At 39.3% G+C, this 22,104-nt stretch overlaps 1 protein-coding gene across 9 annotated transcripts in view; it reads right to left on the bottom strand.

Annotated features, from left to right (window-relative positions):
* Dennd1b (DENN domain containing 1B) overlaps positions 1-22,104 on the bottom strand; it is a 227,656-nt gene that overhangs the window by 160,514 nt on the left and 45,038 nt on the right. For all 9 annotated transcript variants that reach the window (XM_063272684.1, XM_039091333.2, XM_003751245.4 and 6 more), the window contains one exon: positions 5,561-5,604. In XM_063272684.1, the coding sequence (XP_063128754.1) occupies positions 5,561-5,604 (44 nt within the window). The remainder of the gene's footprint in view (positions 1-5,560; positions 5,605-22,104) is intronic.

The raw sequence follows: 22,104 nt of genomic DNA, 5'->3' as shown, positions 1-22,104 counted from the left end.
GAAAGAGAAAACAGAAAAAAAGAAGAATAAATGAGCTAGACAGCAGACTAGAACAGAGCAGGATGGAGATACCCTGATAAACTGAAATTGGGTATTAAATAAAGAACAAAAGTGAAGAGAGAGCTGGGTAGGGGTACAGAGTTCTAATATAATCCAGCCTCCATGTAACTCCCACCTCAAATCTTCAGGAATTCCTTTCTGGGACTCACTGATGTCCGCCACATACCTGGGCAGTCCTTTTTGAGGTCAGGTCACAGGTACTGGTACGATCCTTTGGTGATCATTTGTGAATGCTGTCCCTAACCTCAGAAAAGTGCCCTTTGAGTTGCCACACAAAAGCTGACCTCATCTTCATAGGTCAGGATGTAAATGTTGGCCATAGGCCAGCATGCTCCTTCCCAGTGTCTGTCTTTGTTGCCCCTAGTCTTTAGTACTGAACAGGTTTTCCCCTAATTTAGTACTGTGTGGTTCTTATTCTAAGTTTTTCTTATCATAAAAGATCATAGATTGACTAAGACAATCATGCTAAGTGAAATAAACATCGTTCAGAATATTCAAAGAAGCATCTAAAACAGTCATGTCCACATGGTGCTCCCAGAGACAGTATAACAATCAGTTGTGCAAGCTGCGTAAGTGCCAGAGGTCTACTAAAGATTTTGCTCAGGGCTCACAATATCTGGAATTACATAGAGTGGTTAGATCTCGTGTACTTATTCCTACACAACAAAAACACCAAAGGAAAGTACACCCTTCCTATCGTCTATATTACTGTCCCTTAGTGCAGTCTGAACAACTACAATGGCAGTCAAAGAAGTCACCATTCGGAATGATGTTCTTAGCCTTAAAGGTTACTTCCTAGGGCATAAATGAAACATGTGGAAACATCTTACATAAATGCCCTTGATCGTTATTTATTTCTTTTACACCAAGAGCAGGAAGCATAGGCACAAAGTTCCTCATCAACCAGACCAGTTACTTTTGTATTCTTACCACACAGTTCACATATTTCACACTAACCCTCTGGCAGTTATTTAAACCAGATCTTGTGCCTTAAATTCTTGTGAATTCTTCCACTCCCTAAATCTTAAAACTTGGAGCTAGATAACATGATTCTCCCCCTCCTTATTCCCTAGCTGATCAATGATCTAGTCAAAGTTTTCCCCTTGCACTAATTCAATCAATAATCCAACAAAGGCTTTTGAATTCTTCCGTTTACAATACAAACCATTAAATGGTCCAAGATAGCCATCAGGAGTCATAAAAACATAAAAGAAGTCAGTATATTACCCATCTCTTACAGAACAAAAATAGCTATAAAAAGCCTGAGCGGATAAGGTTATCAAACTCCCCTTTTTCACCACGGAGGGGTCTGTAGAACTAAGTATCTCTGAGATCCCTGTCCTTAAGCCTGTGTCCCAGGTTCACTTGCACTAGTGAATTCTGTAACATCAGCCTTGCCTGAGAAGTTACACCCTCCTAGCATGGTCAAACTGGAAATATTTGGCCTTAAAGCTGTGGTCTTCCTCCCAGGTGCCTCTGTCCTACACTTGAATGCTGACTCTCCACTAGTTTTGAATTTCAAACTTCAGAACCTTGATTTTCTTTGTGTACAAGAATAACAAAATCTAAGTAAAGCTACATGAATCCCTTTGCCTAGGTTTTGTAAAAAAAAAAAAAAAAACTGTTAGAATTTATTCTTAATTAATCTAAACAAATCAAAATAAGCTATAATTACAGACAAAACATAATGGAATAAACATCAAATTGTATAATATTTGGATAATTAGGTTTAAAAGAAAGAAACCACTTACATTTTAAATTAAATATTCACTAGTACAAGCAGTTAAAGAAGTCAGCATATTATATAAGAACCTAAAAGCTGACTTTTACAAATGGGTCCATATAAAAAGGGCCAAAATTAGTGTTCTCCTTGAAATGCTCATACTAAACATCCTAACATTATACTTTTCAAGACTTAAAATGTCTGGCATATGTAAAATCTATTAAAATGCACATAATTTATCTGAATCAACATGAAAATATACCTAATAAATAATGCTATTCATCTGGCTCTTTTAGTTCTCCCTTAATATACAAATGTGTTTCTTTCCCCAAAATACAGCAGCTGGGAATGAAAGGAAGACTTCACGTGATCATTTTTACATCATATTCCATCATCTTTTCACTAGTTTCTCTGAGCTTTTCTTTGAGTGAGGCCCTTTCTTTAAAAGGAGGTTTCTTTGAGATCAATCCATATTTCCATAATCCACACTGCAGTTTCCTCCTCTTCTCCCCAGGGAGGACCCACCCCCACACCCCCAACCCTGGCTTACAACTGTCATTAAGCCCTGTAACAATAACAAGACAACAAAAGAGCTGATGGGCATGAGGCTAGCTAGTACCATATGCTGACCAAGTTCAGTATTTTTAGCTGATAGAGAATATGTTTAAATCTAAATGTTTTAATAGCAAAGTATCTTCACATCACTTGCTCTCCCGAACTGCATATCAGGCAGAAACTTTACATACAATGAGCAACCTTATTCTTTTCAAAAGCGTTCTCTACTAAGAACGCAATGAAAACGAGCAAACCACCATCAAATACAGAAGGGGAATCAGTTAGTGAGGGCTCAGCTCTTCCCGGATTCAACTTAAACCTCAAGAGGTTTAAGACTCATTTTTAAAGCAGCAGGCAGATATGAGCAAGCTTGAATACAAAGTAGCATAGTCCATGTGAACAAGGAGTTTATGTCAATTTCAAGTCCTTATTTCCTTCAAGCAACATCTAGGCATCTCACTGTTTCCGTCTTTTCACATTCGACCATCTTCACCTGTCACCTTCTTTTTCTTAAGTGAAAACTTAGATGTAGTTCTGAACCAAGTGCCCAAACCCTCCCACTAAGACTGCACACTGCTCAACCTGTGGGGAGGGTTACTTCACTCTGGAAGAGTCCTTTGCCCCTCTGCATCTCTGAAGCTCACTGCAGAACTGAAGCTCAACTTCACTTTTGCTGACAAAAACGTTTCTGTGAGAAACTTGTATTTATTTCCGCCTATATCACACATGACTTTATTTCTATAGGCTGTAGGGCACAGTGAGGCCTTCCTATCTGAACAAAATAATTTGTAGAGTTAGAATATAATAATTTCACTATAAAGATCCAGATGCTCACTAACGTGAAACTTTCCAGCCTTCGGCAGAGAAGTTATGTCATTCTTGCAGGGCTGCAAACACATCATCGCAAATGTTTCTTAAACACTTTTTCACTGCAAATTTGTGAAAGCACAATTTGTGCCAGCAAATACCTAATCCATAAAACTAAATATAGAAAATATCATTGTCTTTCCAAACTAGCTTCCTACAGTTGTCCATGAAAATTTTAATTTCAATAATTCAAAATAAAGCATTATACAGTAAAATAAGAGTGTGGTCATGTTTTATATTAAATTTGCTAACATTTTACTGGCAAAGGAAATAAATCTTGTAAGAGTTGACGATCTGGTTCTCTTCTTAAGACACAACAACATAACAAGGATATAATACTGTATATTCCTACCAAAAGCATACTGACAAGAAAGAATAGGTATTTTAAGGTTACTAAAAATAGTTTCAAAATGTTTGGAATATGAAACAAAGAAAGCATCTAAATACAATTAATTTTTTTATATTTACCCATTCTCACTATAAATCCTAATGTCTTTAAAAAATTAACCAATTTGTCATATGTATATACAGAGACATATGCATGTGTATGCATATACATTCTAATAAGAGTAGTGAAATAAACTTTCCTTTCATATCAAAAATTGGTTTATTTTAAAACATACAGTTTTAAAAATTAATTTAATAGTCTATAACTGTTTCTGACTATTTTTCTAATACTAGGGTCAATAAATTATTTCTGCATAATTTAGATCTTCATAAATAAAAATCTTCACACTAAATAAAATTACAAAATACCCAGATATCAATGGCTCAGTTTACATCATGAAAATCTTTGCACTAGCCAAATCCCTTTTAAATCAAACAGGGAAAGGAAGTTGAATGAATAAATACAACTGTAAGTGGTCACAAGTTTAAGCACTCCTTCTAAACACACAGTACAACAGCTACACTTGGTTGAACATAAAAGACTGAAGTACCAGAGTTTGACTGTCAGGCAGCTAGCTGGCAGCCTCTGCATAAGAAAGCCCTAAAAGGATACAGCTGAAATGCATGCATCAAAGTATTTCTTTTCCTTTGACACACTTAACATAGCTTAAACTTTCCAAATATTTCCTACAGGATTTGCTAATGAGTAGCATGTTACTAACTGACTGACATGATGACAGTGAGTGGCATGTACCCCTGCCCAACAGCATTTGTAAGAGCAACATTATTCTATGGAAATGAAAGGAGGAACTTGTCATGAGTCAGTGGCAAGCACTCTAACCGTCACACGGCAAACTCATCAAGCTACACTGTTCATTCACACCTTAATGAAACTCCACTATATTTACCATAGCCCCGAAAACCTTTCTAAACGGAAGCTTACACAGAGCTTCCTGGACTATCCTTCCTAGAACATTAGTTACCTGTTTTTCCCACTGTGGCCAAGATAACTTTTTTTTTAATCTGTCACTCACTCTGCAACCCAAACATTTATTCACACGTTATTATATGCCAGCCACTGCAGCATGTGGAAACCAGGGGAAAATGAGAGACAGTGAGTTGGGAAACAGGAAAGACTTGAGGTATATAACAGGGGCTAAAAGATCATACACAGGTTGCTGTAGAAACTCAAGAAAGCCTTAGAAGAAGTAACTTCCAAGCTGGGGTTTAAGACTAAGGAGAAATCTCAGCAATAGGGTAGCCCAAACAAGACCTCGTCCAGGGAAATGAAGTCAGCATACCAATGTGCATGATCGAACTCTCCTAAAGCCCTACCACCAGATTAAGAGCTACAAGCAATTAATGACCTCTGAGAGAGAGAACCAACCTTCCCCAGGGATGAGCCCCTTGGGGTCAGCCCGGAAAACATACATTCGAGCACCACTAACTTGACTCAGTAGGTTTATATTTACATATTTATATGTATGTCTATATTAACAGCAGTAATTAAAGACAGCATAAGTAACAGGAACAGAGAGGGAGTCTTTGGTGGTAGAGCCAGGGAATAGTGGATGAGGAGAGATGGCTATGACAACGGGAGATTGAAGATGATCAAAGTGGATTTACATATGTTCAAAATGTCATAATGAAACCTAGTGTTCTACACAATGAATAAATGCTAGTAAAAAGTTTTAAAGACAGCGAGGAAGCGCTGTGTGGTGGTGCACAGCTTCAGTTCCAGCACTCTGGAGACAGGCTAAGTGGAATCTGTAAGAGTTCAAGGCCAGCCTGGTCTAGTAAGTTAATGCCCATTTGGTCACATCTAAATATTTTTCTGTATATTCTCCATACTCTTTCTTTCTCAAAATTGATCAAGAAAAAATAATTGCAGCTATCCATAAATAGTACCAGTAGTTCATAGTAATAATGATACTTCAACTTAAAATGTTTTTAAATTATGTTTCCAACCTGATCTCCAAAGTCCTCTGGGAATTTCCACAATACCACAGGATCTGCAAACAAGTGACACACGTTATTAAGAAAAATTGGAAGATCTGTAAGGCAATGATTTTACTAATATTCTTATAATGACCAATTCTGATTTTTTAAAACACAATGAAATTCATTTCTCTATTTTTATAAAATTAGATACTTTGAAATTTGGGTTTAAATAACCTTAGAAATAGAGTCAAATCAAATTTATAATCTAATCAAATTACTAAAAACTATTCCTTTTAGTAAGCTATTTATTGCACGATTCAGATTTTAAGGTTCTGAACAATACATTTCCAATATAACTACTTATAAAAACACTAGATTAGATTGAAAATAAAATATAAAAGCAGTAAATAATAATGATAAAAATAATTAAACACAGCCTCAGAGACTAAACTAAATTGTCCTAAAATTCCATTTTACATTCCAATGTAGTGTGTATAATCAGCTCTCTATCAGTTTAAACTCTTAGATTTAAACTCTAAGATAATATTTAAGTAGTACATAAGGTATTAGGCAGGTTTAAGACAGCTTTTTAAAAATAAATTTGATTTTGCAATATATTTTATTCTAAAATATAATTTATATATATTAATTTCTAGATACAGTATAACAAATCAACAGCTTTATAAATATTCATACAAGTTGTTTGTTTTCAAACTTCTAAAGTCTCCATTTTAAAGGTGGCAAAGGATGGTATTGGTAACTTTAATTAGTACAAATAAATATTTTGACCATGTTCGTAATTCTGCCCCCCAAAAATGAAGCTAAACATTTAGAATAAGGTTGAAAGGGTAACTGACATGGATGCTGATAAAACTAGCATGCCAAGTGCTTCCAGTCAGACAAAGTCTAAACTCCACCTCAAGTAAAGGACTCAGTGGCCCACAGATGCCTCTACGCTGTGCATCCAGTCAGCAGATGGATACCTACAGTCTTATTTCAAAACCATTTTACAGTACATTTTTAAAAATAAAAATCCATGTACTGAATTTCTTTGTGGTTAATTCTAAAACACTATGTTTAATCCATTAAACAGCTAGCAGCACTGGCTAATATAATACTTCCACTTGTAAGTTCAATGAGGCTATTTTTCTAAGATTTTAACTTTCAAACAAACAAACCATGCTTTTCACAAAACTTTTAAATTAATAATAACTAAGGAATTAAATTTTTCCATACAAATCAATTAAATAAGCCATGTAAAACATATAAAACAATATAGTAGAAATTTATGAAAAGTTTGCAGAGACAAACATCAATCATGTTTACATTCCTGAAGTTAATGTGAAAAACGTCCAAGGTCAACTGAGAGCCCTCAGGCACAATTGTCTTGCAGATCGCATAGACCATTACATTCCCAAACTGCATAGGTTTGTGTAGTACTTTTACCAAAACTGTGGGCTGTTAAGATTTGAATGTCATAAGACCAAAGTATACAGGAGATGCTTCATGGATAAAGTATGACAGTCAATGGATCGTAGGAAAAACAGATCATCGCACAAAGGCGGGCTAGTCACAAGGCACAGAGTGGGCTTCAGTGCAGACCCAGCACCACTCCCTCTTCATCCACTGTCTTTAACAGGCAGTGCCCTGCACTGTGGGCTGCACTTGGCCAGGGCTGCTTTAGCCGCCTTGCTTCTCACACACCCCTTGCTCATCCATTCATTTTTTTTCTATATACTATTCTTGCACAGAAGTGAAACAAATGACCATATGGAAAGGTTTATTGGATTAAACATCTAGTGGAAAATATCCTATTTAGTTTCATTAAAATAATCGCATCCTTCAGCAGCATGCAAAACAATATTAGAGTCCAGTGCATTCACATTAGAAATGGATTAACTTAGTTATTGCTTATGTGGTTATATTCCAACTATATATTTGTAGCAACCTTTCAGAGTACTGCAAAAGAACAAAAGACCTGAGAAAAATAATCCAATTTTGCTACTTCAAACAAAGCATGAGTTGTCTCTTCCCTGAGGATTACTTCAGATCTTCAAGCCGACCTGTCGGAGCCGATTTTCTGGCGATCTTATGGGTGAGAGATGAGAACTGTTGGCGGGGCTGTGGAGTGGCGATGGGGGACAACGTGTTGTTCTTCCCACAGCACCCAGTCCAGGGAGACTCCACATCCTACCTAGAAGCACTGTTGCTGACAGGAAGAACACGGAACTTCACTCCCACAGAATTACAGCATAAGCACACAAATTTTGTTTAAATCAGTAATATTGTAGATAGCAATAAACTACTGTTTGTGTATGAGCACAATGTTTTTAAATTATAATTTTTGAACTATAAACTAAGACAAACTCTGTGATTCAACATTTCATATTTTCTACCCTTAATGAAAAAATTAAAATACCTGAAGATACTAGTGAGGACTACACTAAACTACCAAAAAAAGGGTAAGAAGAATGTTCCCAATTTTCATAAATGAATAAAAATCTCTGATTCTGAGGAATTCAAAGATGAATTAAATATATAGTTTCTTTATAAATAAGGCTTTAGAAAAACCACAACTCAGTGTAACTTCTGGAAAATATAGAATATACTCTCTTTGTATTTTAGTTGAGGACTAATTTGTCTATATTCTTACTTTATGTATATAAATGCTTTGCCTCCATGTATATATGTGTATCACTGTGCCTGGTGCCCAAGGAGGTCAGAAGAAAGTAATGGATTTCCGGAAACTGGAATTACGGACAGTCATAAGCCACTGGTAAGTGCTAGGAACCAAACAGGGATCCCCTCTAAGAACTGCCCTTAACTGCTGAGCCATTTCTCAAGCTCCTTGATCATAGCTTTTGCCATGCTTGAGTCATTTATATTGTAGAGTGAAATATATGTACTAGGAGAGCAGAGTCAAACTTGAGAACTTCTTAGTCTCATTATACAGCTAGCTAATTAAGACTGGAGCATTGTTGGCTGAACGTAAAGGAGAACTTGACCTCAAATTCTTTCCAATAATAACTATCCTTATGGCCTATCTAACTAAGATCTATCTACTTCATTCAAATATAAACCCTTGCCTTCTGACTGTCCATAGCATTCATGGACTAAACATCAAATACTGTCTAGGTTTTGTGCAAAGCATCCTTTTAACCAAGATTATCACAGGACAATTCAACTCAACTTGAAAATTCCTTCACTTGGTAAATTAAAGAAAATGCTGCTAACAAACAAATGTCTTTTGAAAATAAATGAATAAAAATTATTAAATAGAAATGAGTGACTTTTTAAAAATGTTTTTTTTTTATGTTTTGACCTATGCAGATACCATCGTGAAGTAAAAGCAGGATCCTTACCATTTACAGAGAAGAGAAACATTAAATAGAAAGCACATATAAGTAGGTTATGGTGGTGCATGCCTTTAATCCCAGCACTTTAGAAGCCAGCCTCAGAGGCGGAGCACTGTGAGTTCAAGACCAGCCTGGTCTACATAGTGAGTTCCAGGAGAGATTCTGACTCAGGACACAGCATTTAGGAGGCAGAGATAGGTGGAGACCTCTACGTCCTTGGCCAGCCAAGTCTAGGATAGCCAGGACTACAAAGAGAGACTCTGCAAAAACAGGGGGGGCTAGAGGGGGGAGGTAAGCAAAAGAAGGAAGGCAGAGGGAGGGAAGGAGGAAGAGGGGGAAGGAGGAAGAGAAGGGAGGAGGGGGAGGAAGGGAGGGAGTAAAAAAGGACTAAAATATAAAGTAGCCTATGAGGAACTGTCACTGAATGACTGGATGAGTTGAGGCTTTGCTGGCTAGTTTATATTAACATGACACAGGCTAGAGTCCTTTGAGAGATGGGAACCTCGATAAAGAAAAATGGTTTTATAATATCAGGCTGTAAACAAGCCTGTAGACATTTTCATAATTAGTGATTGGTGGGGAAGGGTCCAGCCTATTGTGGGTGGTGCCATCCCTGGATTAGTGTTCCTGGGTTCTATTTTTAAAAAGCAGATTGAGCAACCTAAGGGAAGTAAATCAGTAAGCAGTACCTTTCATGGCCTCTGCATCAGCTCCTGCATCCAGGTTCCTGCCCTGTTTGAGTGCCTGCCCTGATTTCCTTCAGAGATGGACTGCAATGTAGAAATGTAAGCCAAATAATCCTTTTCCTCCCCAACTTGCTTAGGTCATGAAATTTCATGGTGTTACATAGGAATATTACCCCTAACTAGGAAAGAAGTCCTGCAAACTGACATTATATTAACTCCAATGAATCTAATCATCACCAATGGATAATTTGGGCAGCAGAGAATATTCTAGACTAGAAAAACAGTATGTATATTGACTCAAAGAATAAAAAAAAGGAAAAACAAGTATCGTTTGTAAAAGCAAGCAAAATTTGCCATATCGAGAATATAATGAACATAGTGGAGCACGTGTCCTTGTTAAAAACAAGAGCATCCCTGAGTGTTGCAGACAAACAGGTGGAAGTAGAGAATACCATCCTGAGTGAGGTGACCCAGACCCAAAAGGACATGCTTGGTAATGCTCACTGATAATAGATATTAGCCAAAAAGTTCACAAGACCCATGATACAACTCACAGACCACAGGAGGCTTAGCAAGAAGGAAGAGCCTACTGTGTTATAGCCCAAACCCACTTAGAAAGGGAACAAAATTATCATGGAAGGAAGACAGAGGGAAGAACCTGGGTGGGAGAGGGGAAGAGGAGGAGAAACGGGAACATTATCGGGTACTGTGGTGGGGAGAGAGGACAGAAGCCTAGAAGGCCAGAAGAATGGATTCAATGCTCGGCAGTTTGGGCTGGGAGCTGGGAGAACCTCTAGAAAATCTCAGACCTGGGATGGGAGAGGCTACCAGGACTCAATGGTAATGACATCAGCCAAAATGCCCAACAGTAGGGAAATGGAACTGGAAGAGACTACCTCCAATAAACACTCAAAGCCCCCAGTTGATGCAGGAGACCACCACCCATCTTCAAACTTTTTGACCCAGAATTCCTGTCTAAAGGAAATGCAGACCAAGAATGGAGCAGAGACTGAAGGAAAGGCCACCAAGTGACAGACACAACTTGGGATTCAACCCATGTGCACACAACCCCTGACACTATTACTGATGCCATGATGGGCTTACAGACAGGAGACTGGCATGGCTGTCCTCTGAGAGGCTCTACCAGCAGCTGACTAAGACAAATACAGATACTTACAGCCAACCATTAGATTGAGGTTGGGAACCCCTATGGAAGGACTAAAGGAACTGAGGGATTAAAACCCCATAGCAACGACAACCGTGTCAACTAACTCAGACCCCTCAGAGCTCCCAGAGACTAAGCCACTAACCAAGAAGCATAGTCCAAGGGCACATGAGAAGAAGAGGACTGCCTTATCTGGACTAAGGAAACTGGATCCCCCAGAGAAGAGAAATGCTGGGGGAAGCACCCTCTCAGAGGAGGGGGAGGTGTGGGGGGAATGGAATGATGAAGTCAGGGAAGGGGCAACAGAAACAGTGGCAATTCATGCAATGTAAATAAAATAAAAATTAAAAAAAGAATATAATATAGCAGGGAGAGAGTATGAAAGTATGGGGCTGGACTGGCAAGAGAAGTGGCAGCAACCGAAGAACAAAGAATATCCAAGGAGCACAGAGCAGTTGCCATGCTTGGGCATAAGGGACATGGCATACCCTTAGAGATGAACAAAGAAAACAAAATTCCTTGAGTTCTTCATATATTTTGGGTATTAGCCCTCTGTCACATGAAGGGTTAGTGAAGATCTTTTCCCAATCTGTAGGTTGCCATTTTGTCGTACTGACAGTGTCCTTTGCCTTACTAAAGCTTTTCAGTTTCAAGAGGTCCAACTTACTAATTCTTGGTCTTAGCACCTGAGCCATGCCAGCCATACCAACGTGTTCAAAGCTGCTTCCCACTTCCTCTTCCAGTAGATTCAGTGTGTCTGGCTTTACATTGAGGTCTTTGATCCTGACCCATTGGATGTCAGTTTTGTGCAGGGTGATAAATATGGATCTATTTATTCTACATGCAGATACTTAGACTATCACCAATACTTGAAGACATTCTCTCTGTTCCACTGTACGGTGTTAGCTTCTCCGTCAAGCTCAAGTGTCAGCAGGTGTGTGGGCTTATCTCTGAGCCTTCTGGCCCACTGATGGACCAGTTTGTCTCTGCACTAATACCAGGCAGGTTTTTACTACTGTGGCTCTGCTTTAGGTCACGGATGGTGATTCCTCCTGAAGTTCTTTTACTGTTCAGGACTGTTTGGGCTATTCTAGGTTTTTTGCTTTTTCTATATGAATTTGAGAATTGTTCTTTTAAAATCTGTGAAGAACTGTGTTGGAAGTTTGATGGAGAATATGTTGAATCTGTCTACTGCTTTTGGTAAGATGGCCATTTTCACTACGTTAATCCTGCCAATCCATGAACAAGGGAGATCTTTCCATCTTCTGATATCTTCCTAAACGTCTTTCTTCAGGAACTTGAAGTTCTTGTCATACTGGTCTTTCACTTGCTTGGTTAGAGTCACATCGAGGTATTTTTATGTTACTTGTGGATATTGTAAAGGGCACTATTTCCCTAACTTCTCCTCAGCGCATGTATCACCTGTATAAATGAAGGCAACTAATTATTTCGAGTTAATTTTGTATTCAGCCACTTTGCTGATGGTGTTTAGCACCTCTGGGAGTTCTCTGGTATATTTTTTCTGTCACTTACGTACACTATTAAATCATCTGCAAATAATGATACTTTGGCTTTTTTCCAGTTTGGAGACCACCCTCAGTAGCCAGACAGGACCCCAAGAGGAGGGATGGGGACCCCAACCCACCCACAAAACTTCTGACTGGAAATGGGTCCTGTCTGTGAGAACTGCAGAGGCAGGGGTGGAGTAAAGCCTGAAGGATGGCCAACCAGTGGCCCCTTTGAGACCCATCCCATTAGCGGGCACCCATCCTCCACACTATTATGATGCCATGTTGTGTGTGCAGACAGGAGCCTAGCCTCCGAGAGGCTCTACCCAGCAGCTGACTGAGAGAAATGCAGATACCCACAGACAAACACTGGACAGAGGCGGGGACCCCTGTGGAAGTTAGGGGAAGGACTGAAGGAGTGGAAGAGGATGGCAGCCCCACAGGAAGACCAACAGTGCCAACCAACATGGCCCTCTGGGAGTTCCCCAGGACTGAGTCACCAACCAAAGGGCATACACTGGCTGGTCCAAGGTCCCCAAAACATGTGCAGCAGAGAGCTGCCTTGTCTGGCCTCAGTGGAGGAGGATGAGCCCAATCCTGCAGTGACTTGGTGCACCATAGTTGGGGTAACAACTGGGTGGGGGACGGGGGCGGGGGATGTTTGCCATTTCATAGGCAAAGGGGAGGAGGGGTCAGAGAGGCACTCTACAACAGGGGAACTGGGAAGGAGGGGAGGGGATCAACATTTGAGATGTAAGTAAATAAATAATTAAATAAATACATTTAAAAGAAAATAAAATTCACAAGTGCTGCAGGCCACAGTGAGGTGATGGTCACAAAATGACAACCACACTTACAGACATAAAGCCATAGGAAGTACAACAGGGCAGGGGAGAGAGGCTGACAGAGAACCTGTGTGATAAGCACTGGGCAGGAGGTTTGTGTCCAAGCGAATGACTAAGCAAGGCTGTACATGAGGAAGGCAGAGATGGAACATTCAGTTAGACTCCACGTTCTCTGATAACAATATGTATTTGTGCATGTTGACAGAGACCAATGACATAGTGGAAAGCCAGCAAGGAAGAGACCAAAGACCCTTAAAAAGACCAGAGGAGGGTGGAATGTGAGGCAGCACAAATACCTAGACCCACACCTTCACGCTCTAGGGAGCTCTCTGAAACAAACTGGACAAAGAGGTATGAATCAGTTGTTCACGCTAAGTATTCAGTTTAGGTAAAAGTTTAATCTGGCATTGAAAACCAACAAAGTGGACTTTGCCATCATGATCAATAGCCAATGTGGGAAAAACATCTGGTAGATTTAGTCAACAGTCAAGTTTCTGTCAGCCATAACTAATGAAAAGAGAACTTAAAAATGTGAGTAGCTATAACTATGAATTAGTTATCATCTACAAATTTCAAATGAGAAGTAAGCTTTTTCAATAAAAATACAATACTATGTGTTTACCAAAGTATACAAGTACATTTAAAAAGGTGTATTTTCAGACGTATGACCATTCGGAAATGGTGTAGCTGAGAAGTATGATCACAAATGGAAGCACAAGTAAAATAACAAGATGTGGCCCTGGGAGTGCTGACTCTCCTCACTGCATCAGGATGACTGTGTCCCCAACAGAGAACACGCCGAAATCCACAAAATCAACCCACCTTACCCCACACTGGGCTAAACTGAAGAACAGTCTCATGTTCTGACCAAGTGTGCCACACAAATGCCCTTCTTGTACAATGCTGCTGTGTGAACATATTTAATAGCATAGACTTATATAACCAAAGTAAAAATTGCAATTTGTCAGATCTGCTGAAGTATTTCAAACTAACAATTATTGTGACTTTATATTCAACCTGGTGGCAAAGGGTTTAGGAAAGCATTCTACACAGTTATCTAGGACCACATCGAAGCTCCCATTATCAGAACAATCAATGCTTTGCATTTTCCCCAGCATGCACCACAACAAAGTGTATCTTTACAGGACTGGTGGAAAGATACCACTCATTCTGTCAAATCTAGTAATGCAAAGATGTGATTCACACACCCACTCCAAAAATATTGTGAATTATTTAACATCACACATTTTAAGAACAAAAGTAATATTAAAAACAAAAGAATTCATTTCTGATCATTAAAATTAGAGAATATTCAATCCCAATAAAGCATATAGTCAGATGTTTGTACAAGTTATTTTAAAGTTAACACATAATAGGTGATAGACAGGCCAATTACCAAGGTCTAAGCATAACACATTGACTACATCTATTGAGATGTCAGAGCTGCCCAATAAATGTGTCAAATACTAAGACAACTGAAATGTATGTATGTATGTATGTATGTATGTATGTATGTATGTATACCAATCATTAATACAAAACTTCACTAACTTCTTAAGGATCTGGTAAACAGTTCTCTTAACAACAGTGTGCAACAAAATGCCAAGAAAGCTCTTATTAAAGCCCAGAATGCTGGATCTTATCCACAGAACTTCTTATCCACATGTGTGGGTCTAACAAGCTCCACATGGTCCTGATTCTGCGCACCCTGTAAGAATCACACCTGAAGACCTAATATCAGACCACATCCTTCTTACAAGGATTAGCATTGAGGAATTTAATATATATTAACTATAAACACTCTATGCTATGCCAGTAATTCAGAATCCTCTGTATTTTTTGAAGATTTGTTTATGTGTACATATACCCACAGAATCCAGAAGAGGGGGTGCAATCCCACAGTGCTGGAGTTACTGGTGTCTACAGGATGCCTAGCTTGTTATGTGGGTGCTGAAATCCAAATTCCAAAACTCCTGATTGTGAGCAAGTGTTCTCAGTCAGAGAGCTATCTCATCAAGCCCTAGAGTCCACTTTACTATGTACATATACATGTGTGTCTTCACAGAACTAGGAAAACCACCATCCATCACAGCAATTACATCAGGAGATGATTTCATATAAAAAACACTACTGAATATTTTGGAAATAATAATACATGATGAAAAATGCTGACATCCTAATTCTATTTCTAGGTCCCAGTAAAAATAGAGTCATATCAAAATTGAAATGTTTCATGGCATTTACAGCTGTATCATCTCAGCAGCAACCACGGAGGACTTACACACACACACACACACACACACACACACACACACACATATGTTAACATTCCCTCTGTCCCTAATGTATATGTAAATTACAGCATTCCACTATCTAGATTATCAAGAGGGATCTTTTTGTAAGTCACACTCTTAGCTCTGTGAGGGAACACTTTCTGCTGTTTTCTTGGGATGATTTATTTCTGAACACTAATCTGCTGTTTAAGTGGTTACTTCCCTCTGAATAACCAGGAGGAGAGACATCTGTGACACAAAGCCTCTGTTTTTACTGTTAACTCCATATTCTCGAGAAAAAGTTCATGCTAAGATAAGACAGAATCTTAGAATTTTCTGGATGAAGGAATCCTCACCCAGTCTTTTCTGCATGCAGACCTAGAGATGTGTGTCCTTTGTCTCCATGCTGGGCACTAATGCAGCAGGGAGGGGCACAGGTGTCTGCTTCTACCGTTACTCTGCTGCACTCCACAAAACACAGCTCTCTGCTCACTAACAGCGCCATGGCTTAAAAGACATTCACAGGCAGGATTACTTTATTATTATCTAAGATATTTCCAGCAAACCAAATACTAAATTGTTCATGCAAAGAAAAAGTCTAAATTCTACATACTTCGTATCAATAGTACCTGAGTTGAGTACCTCAACAGTACTCAAATACTGTTTAAGTTCAAATAAGTTTAAATCATATATAATTGCAGAGGACTGAAAACTTTATTTTAATGTTTTATATAACCAGTTGCAAAACAGACCACACATGTATTTATCACTTTACAAAGGTAATATACATATTTAAAGCAATTTTAAATGTGCTCATTTTCTCACCAGTCTTAAAAATGCACATAAGCAATTATCACATAAAGTCCAATTCACTGTCCCCTTGTTGATGGCCTCATTCTAAACAGTAATGTGGAGAGGCAGCCTACTCCTATATATTTTGCAACTATAAAAACAATAGTTTAATTCTAGCTGTTCTAAATGTTTCTTGTAGAATGATATAAAATTCATTTCATAATTCAAAATAAGAATGCTCTTTTTGTTTCTATATTAGCAAATTCCGACTGGACGATGGAAACAGAACCTCAAAGAACCTTAGGAAAATATAACCCAGCACATAGCGTATCAGGTATATCATTGTGCCTCCTCCATTCCTTTTACCCAAGACCTATTATGATAAAATGAAACCCTCATCAATCACCTGATAGAGTAATTCCAAACTTAAGCAAACAGGGCTAATGGGTGAGAATTGAATTGAAAACACCTTGACAAAGAAAGCAATTTCTTTCCTTCGCACTCCTCTGAAGCTGTGGGTGAGCACGGCAATCGAACCATCAACCGTGAGGGGCCATCTGTCCCAAGGGCCCTCCAGGACAGGGTTCTTTCTTTTTTTTTAAATCAACAAACAAAAAGGGAAAGAACTGCTGTAGCACAGATGTTCAATCCTGATTAATCTATGACAGGAGCCTACAACCGAGAACCAATGTTTTGACATTTTTCAGATACCAATCATTAAAAACCAACACAAAAGTTTTTACAAGAACACAGAAGAAAAAGTGAGGAGCTCTCTTGTGGAAAGATGCTCTGCGACAAACCTGACAGAACCAGCAAATAGTACAGCATTCCCTCATCACCCACCTCCATGACTCTCTCAAAAGTGAGAAGCAATGCTTTAAGTTAGTGTTGCTGTTTAGGATTTTTTTTTTTTATTAACTTGAGTATTTCTTATATACATTTCAAGTGTTATTCCCTTTCCCGGTTTCCGGGCAAACATCCCCCTACCCCCTCCCCTTCCTTATGGGTGTTCCCCTCCCCATCCTCCCCCCCTTGTCGCCCTCCCCCCAACAATCTAGTTCACTGGGGGTTCAGTCTTAGCAGGACCCAGGGCTTCCCCTTCCACTGGTGCTCTTACTAGGATATTCATTGCTACCTATGAGGTCAGAGTCCAAGGTCAGTCCATGTATAGTCTTTAGGTAGTGGCTTAGTCCCTGGAAGCTCTGGTTGCTTGACATTGTTGTACATATGGGGTCTCGAGCCCCTTCAAGCTCTTCCAGTTCTTTCTCTGATTCCTTCATCAGGGGTCCTATTCTCAATTCAGTGGTTTGCTGCTGGCATACGCCTCTGTGTTTGCTGTTTAGGATTCTTTGTACAGGTATGACCTCAAAAGATATATTTTACCCACAATATTCAGTATATTTAACACTTAGAACTAGTTACAGAAATAACTTTATCACTCTGAAATGTAAATTTAACCTATCACAAAGCAGGTTCATTTTATTCAACATTAATTTAAAGAATGTTCACATCACACCAAATATTATGAGTCCAAGCACAACTTTGGTCAAAGGCTTTCATTTTACTACAAAGGTAATGAAGTACAATGTACTACTGTACATAACAGAGATTTAATCATTTCAAAATAAGGAAGAGATCAGAATCAGAATCATACCAATTATAAAAAATGAACTTGAAGGGAGAAGGGAGGAAGGCAGGCAGACTAAACAGACCATATACAATAGACGTGAGATACAGTGACCTGAGACGGGCGCAATGACAGCACTGTTAAGGAAGCACGGGGAGATGCGAGCAGAGAAGCAGAGAGAAACGGCCAAAGGATGAGGGACAAGAAGGAGGGAAAGAGGGAGCAAGAGACAAAGAAAGAAGGAAGGGGTAAGGGAGAGAGGGGGGAGAAAAAGATAGGGACAAGAAAGGAGAGGAAAAGAAGAACAAGAAGAAGGGGAGAGGAAGGTGCAAGTTTCTGAAAAATAAAGCCCAGAATGTTAACGGTCCTAGTCAGTCTCTCTGTTGTTGTGTAAAACACTAAATAAAAGTCACTTGGAGATGAGGGAGTTTCTGAAAACATACAGGTTCTGGTCCAACATGGAGAAGAGCCAGAGCCAGAGCTAGAGGTAGAAGCACGCAGACAGCAGCAAAGCAAAGAGCCTGGAGGACTGGTGCTGATTACTGGCCCGTGTCCTCTCTGTCCTCTGTATCCTCTGTGTCCTCTGTGTCCTCTGTGTCCTCCGGATCCCTCAGCCACCCGAACGCCCAGGAGTAGCACTGCCTGCCATGAATTGCACCCCAACTCTCCCACATCAATTAGTAATCAAGAAGACACCCCACAACACACAAACAGGACAGTTTGACAAAGGCATTCCTCCACTGAGGTTCCCTCTTCCAAGGTGGCTCTAGTTTGTGTAAAGTTGACAAAAATTAACCAGCACAATAACATAAATCTACTTAGAATTCTAAAAGATTAGACCAAAAGAGAATGTGTATAATGGGAAAGGAAGAAAGTTATATGAGAAGAATTAAAAACTTCCCCAAAACTTGAGGCACAAATCTGCAGAGTGAGAAACCATGGCAAAGCGAAGAAGGATTTTGAGAGAGATGCTAGACACACATCACAGTGACACTACAAAATATAAGATATGACTATGTCTAAAAGCTTCCAAAAAAGAAAAAATATTGTATTTATAGGTCTTACAGCAGACTCCTTCAAAGAAGTAATGAAAGACAAAAAACAGTGGAATAAATACTCAAAACCTCTAAGAGTATGGTAGTTACACAAAAACTGTATGAACAGGATGTAGCCAAAATACACTTTAAGAACTGAAAGGAATAACCCGCCATATGCAACGCATGTACAAATCCATGCCAGACAAAGCCTCACTGTGCAGAAGAAGAAAGTGAGCACAGTGTCCCATCCTTAACCAAGAAGCCAATTATGCCGATACCTCACAGAAACAGAAGATCAGTTTTCTCTAATGGAGTGACACTGAGTAGATCAACTACACCCTAGAACAGGACTTAGGCTCGGGAACTACTGGCCAACACAAAATGAACCAACTTTTAAAATGAGGAAAAAGATTAAAAAAAAAAAAACTTAGGAAAAATCTTCCTAAAAAGTATTCATAACTGTCCTGAACTGAAAATAGGATATATCTTTACCCTTTAAGTCGACATTATGGCTGATATAAATATAATGCCAGTACTTAAAAATAGATTAATTTCCTAGAGAGAGAAAACTAACAGTCTGAACAAACATACTAATAATTAAGTGGTAGAACAATTTTCAACCCATTTTCCTTCTAACATAATTATTACTTATTGGGGTTATAATTTAAAAGAGTCAATTGGGCATTCAAATGGAAAATAGGGATTGGCTTGGGAGGCAAGCTTGGACTGACTGAACCTGAGACTCTCCAGGAGGACACCGAGTTAGAAGGCCAGCGGACTATGTCAGATGAAGGAATAAGCATAATCACACACCACTGGTGACAAGGAGGGCCTGCCCACATAGGTCAGGCTCCATTATGTTCCACTAAAACAGACACGGCTATATATCTTCCCTATGTAGACATAAGGCTCCAGCCTCCCTCCTAATTGTCCACTCAGCATGCCAGTACAGCTTAATCTCTCTTAGAATAATTTAATCCTTTGTTTCTCTGCATGAATTGGCAAAGAGGAGGATGAGGAGTCCCCATCAGTAACTTAAAACAAACCTCACATTCTGTAGCTAGTTCCTTTCCCTCAGGTATCACTTCCTATATGGAATGTAGTGTTCTCAACTCTTGTCAACAGAAGGACCTAAGGAACAGCACTTCTAGAACATGATCCCTTGGCTCCGCTGCAGACATTATTAGGAATCTGGGGTTTTGTTAGTTTGGTTGGCATGAGTTGGGTTGGGTTGGGTTGGGTTGGGTTGGGTTGGGTTGGGTTGGGTTGCATTGGGTTGGGTTGGGTTGGGTTGGGTTGGGTTGGGTTGGGTTTTCTTCCCCCAAATACGGTTTTCTTTACTTCTAAAATGATCCCTTGGCTCTAGTGCATACATTATTAGGCATTAGTAATTTTTTTTACTTCCCCAAAATGAGCAGTTTGCACTTAGAATCACTGCCCTCATGTTCTTGTTAAAAAAAATAATCTCAAGGCCAGAGAGCTAGTTCCCTGGTTAAGAACATTTGTTGCTCTTCTAGAGAACCCAGGTTCAGTTCCTAGCACCCACCCAACTCACAACTGCCTGTAACTCTACCGCCCGGTGATACGACTCCTTTATCTGACCTCTGCTGGCACTGGGTGCACACATACTGCAATTACATGCATACTCTAGTATCACAACTCATCCACATGAAATAAAATCTAAAATTATTAAAAAATAATAAAAATAATAATCTAAATGTTTCAAAGAAAGGAAATATTTGGATGCTCTTCAGATTTCAATCACTCATAGTCACTACTACTCAAACTCAGAGTGACATGCAGACAGTGCCCATGTCACATTCAGTAGGCTTCAGACTGGACAGCATTTGGGCTTTCAAATTTTCTATTTAACAATGTTAAATAGTCTATAGAGATGGGCAAAACTAAGACAAACTGATTTAGGAATCAGAAACACTTCTAGTCCCAAATCCTCCAAACCTGCCATGTCACAGAGGAAGCAGAAATCTTTCAGAGAGGCCCTAAGCACAAGCAGACGTCTTCGGAGAGAGCCGGGTATTTGCCACCTCTCTACACCTGAGCCTCTTGGCCTGTTCACCTCACTTTAGGAATGGAAGGGGCAGCAAAGCCTACAGCCCTAGAACCAGCTTTGTTATGTGCCCTTGCCTTCGCTATCCTGGATATGCAATCACCTCAGTCCTGTTTTACCATGGTTCCTATCCATGCGCCCGCTTCTGTCCTAATCCCACACTAATTCATCTGACAAGTCTTCCTGACACTTGGCTCCTCTCAACAGCTGCATGAAGTTAATCCTAGGATATATAAATGTTCAGACACTTTTTACTGCTGACATGAACAAAAATTTCTTAAGGACCTTGACACTGATGATTCTATCAGAGATTCAATGCTTAACAACACATAGTTCCATTTATTAAAACCAATTAATCGTGGCAAGATTCTGATTCCAACCTTCCTATCCAATATAAATGTCTACTCAACCTTATCTTTCATACAATTTTTCCCAGGTCCGAAGATTAACTTATTCTCCAACACACAGTGAAACCCGTTCTAGAAACCCCTTCCTGTTTGCACACTTGTGTGAGTTCTAGAATTACTCTGGACTTTAAGCATGAGGCCTTTCTGAACACTAACCTGCAGCCTGTTGCCTTTGAAGGCATGTTCACTGCCTGAGCCTGCCAGTTTAGGATATTATACTGTATTATGCAATTAAAATATTTCATCTTCTCACAATTACACCTACTAAAGGCAAAAATCATGTTATATACTTTAGATGGCTACTCTGTAAAAGTAACCTTTTTGGTCTTTTAATTGAAGGTTTCCATTCTTACTCTCTCTCAATTCAAGGAACTTAATTCCTCCCTAAATATCTATTTATTGAACACAAATTTCTTCATTTTATTTTGAGAATTACCCAAACTGATCTAACATAAAATCTGATTGATTATGACTTAAAAGAAATATAATTAAATCAGCTATAGTGGTGTGCTAGATGGTGGCTATCTAGACACAAATTTAGTCATCTCTAGGAAGATAAACTTCAATTGAGAAAAATGTCTCTATCAGAATAACTGTAGACAAGTCTGTAGGGCATTTTCAATTGGTATGGGGTGGTAGCTCCTCTAGGCAGTTGGTCCTGGGGTGTTTAAGAAAGCACAAGCCAGTAAACAGCACTCCCCCAGGGCCTCTGCTTCAGTTCCTGCCTTGAAGTCCTGCCCTGCCTTCCTTCCACGATGGACTAGAATATGAGAGTCTAAGCCGATACACGCTGGGTCACCGTCTCTT

Source organism: Rattus norvegicus, chromosome 13 (assembly GCF_036323735.1).
Source record: "Rattus norvegicus strain BN/NHsdMcwi chromosome 13, GRCr8, whole genome shotgun sequence".
Classification (NCBI taxonomy): Eukaryota; Metazoa; Chordata; class Mammalia; order Rodentia; family Muridae; genus Rattus; species Rattus norvegicus.
Note: the sequence above shows the minus strand (reverse complement) of the source record. Positions and strands in the feature narration are given on the sequence as shown.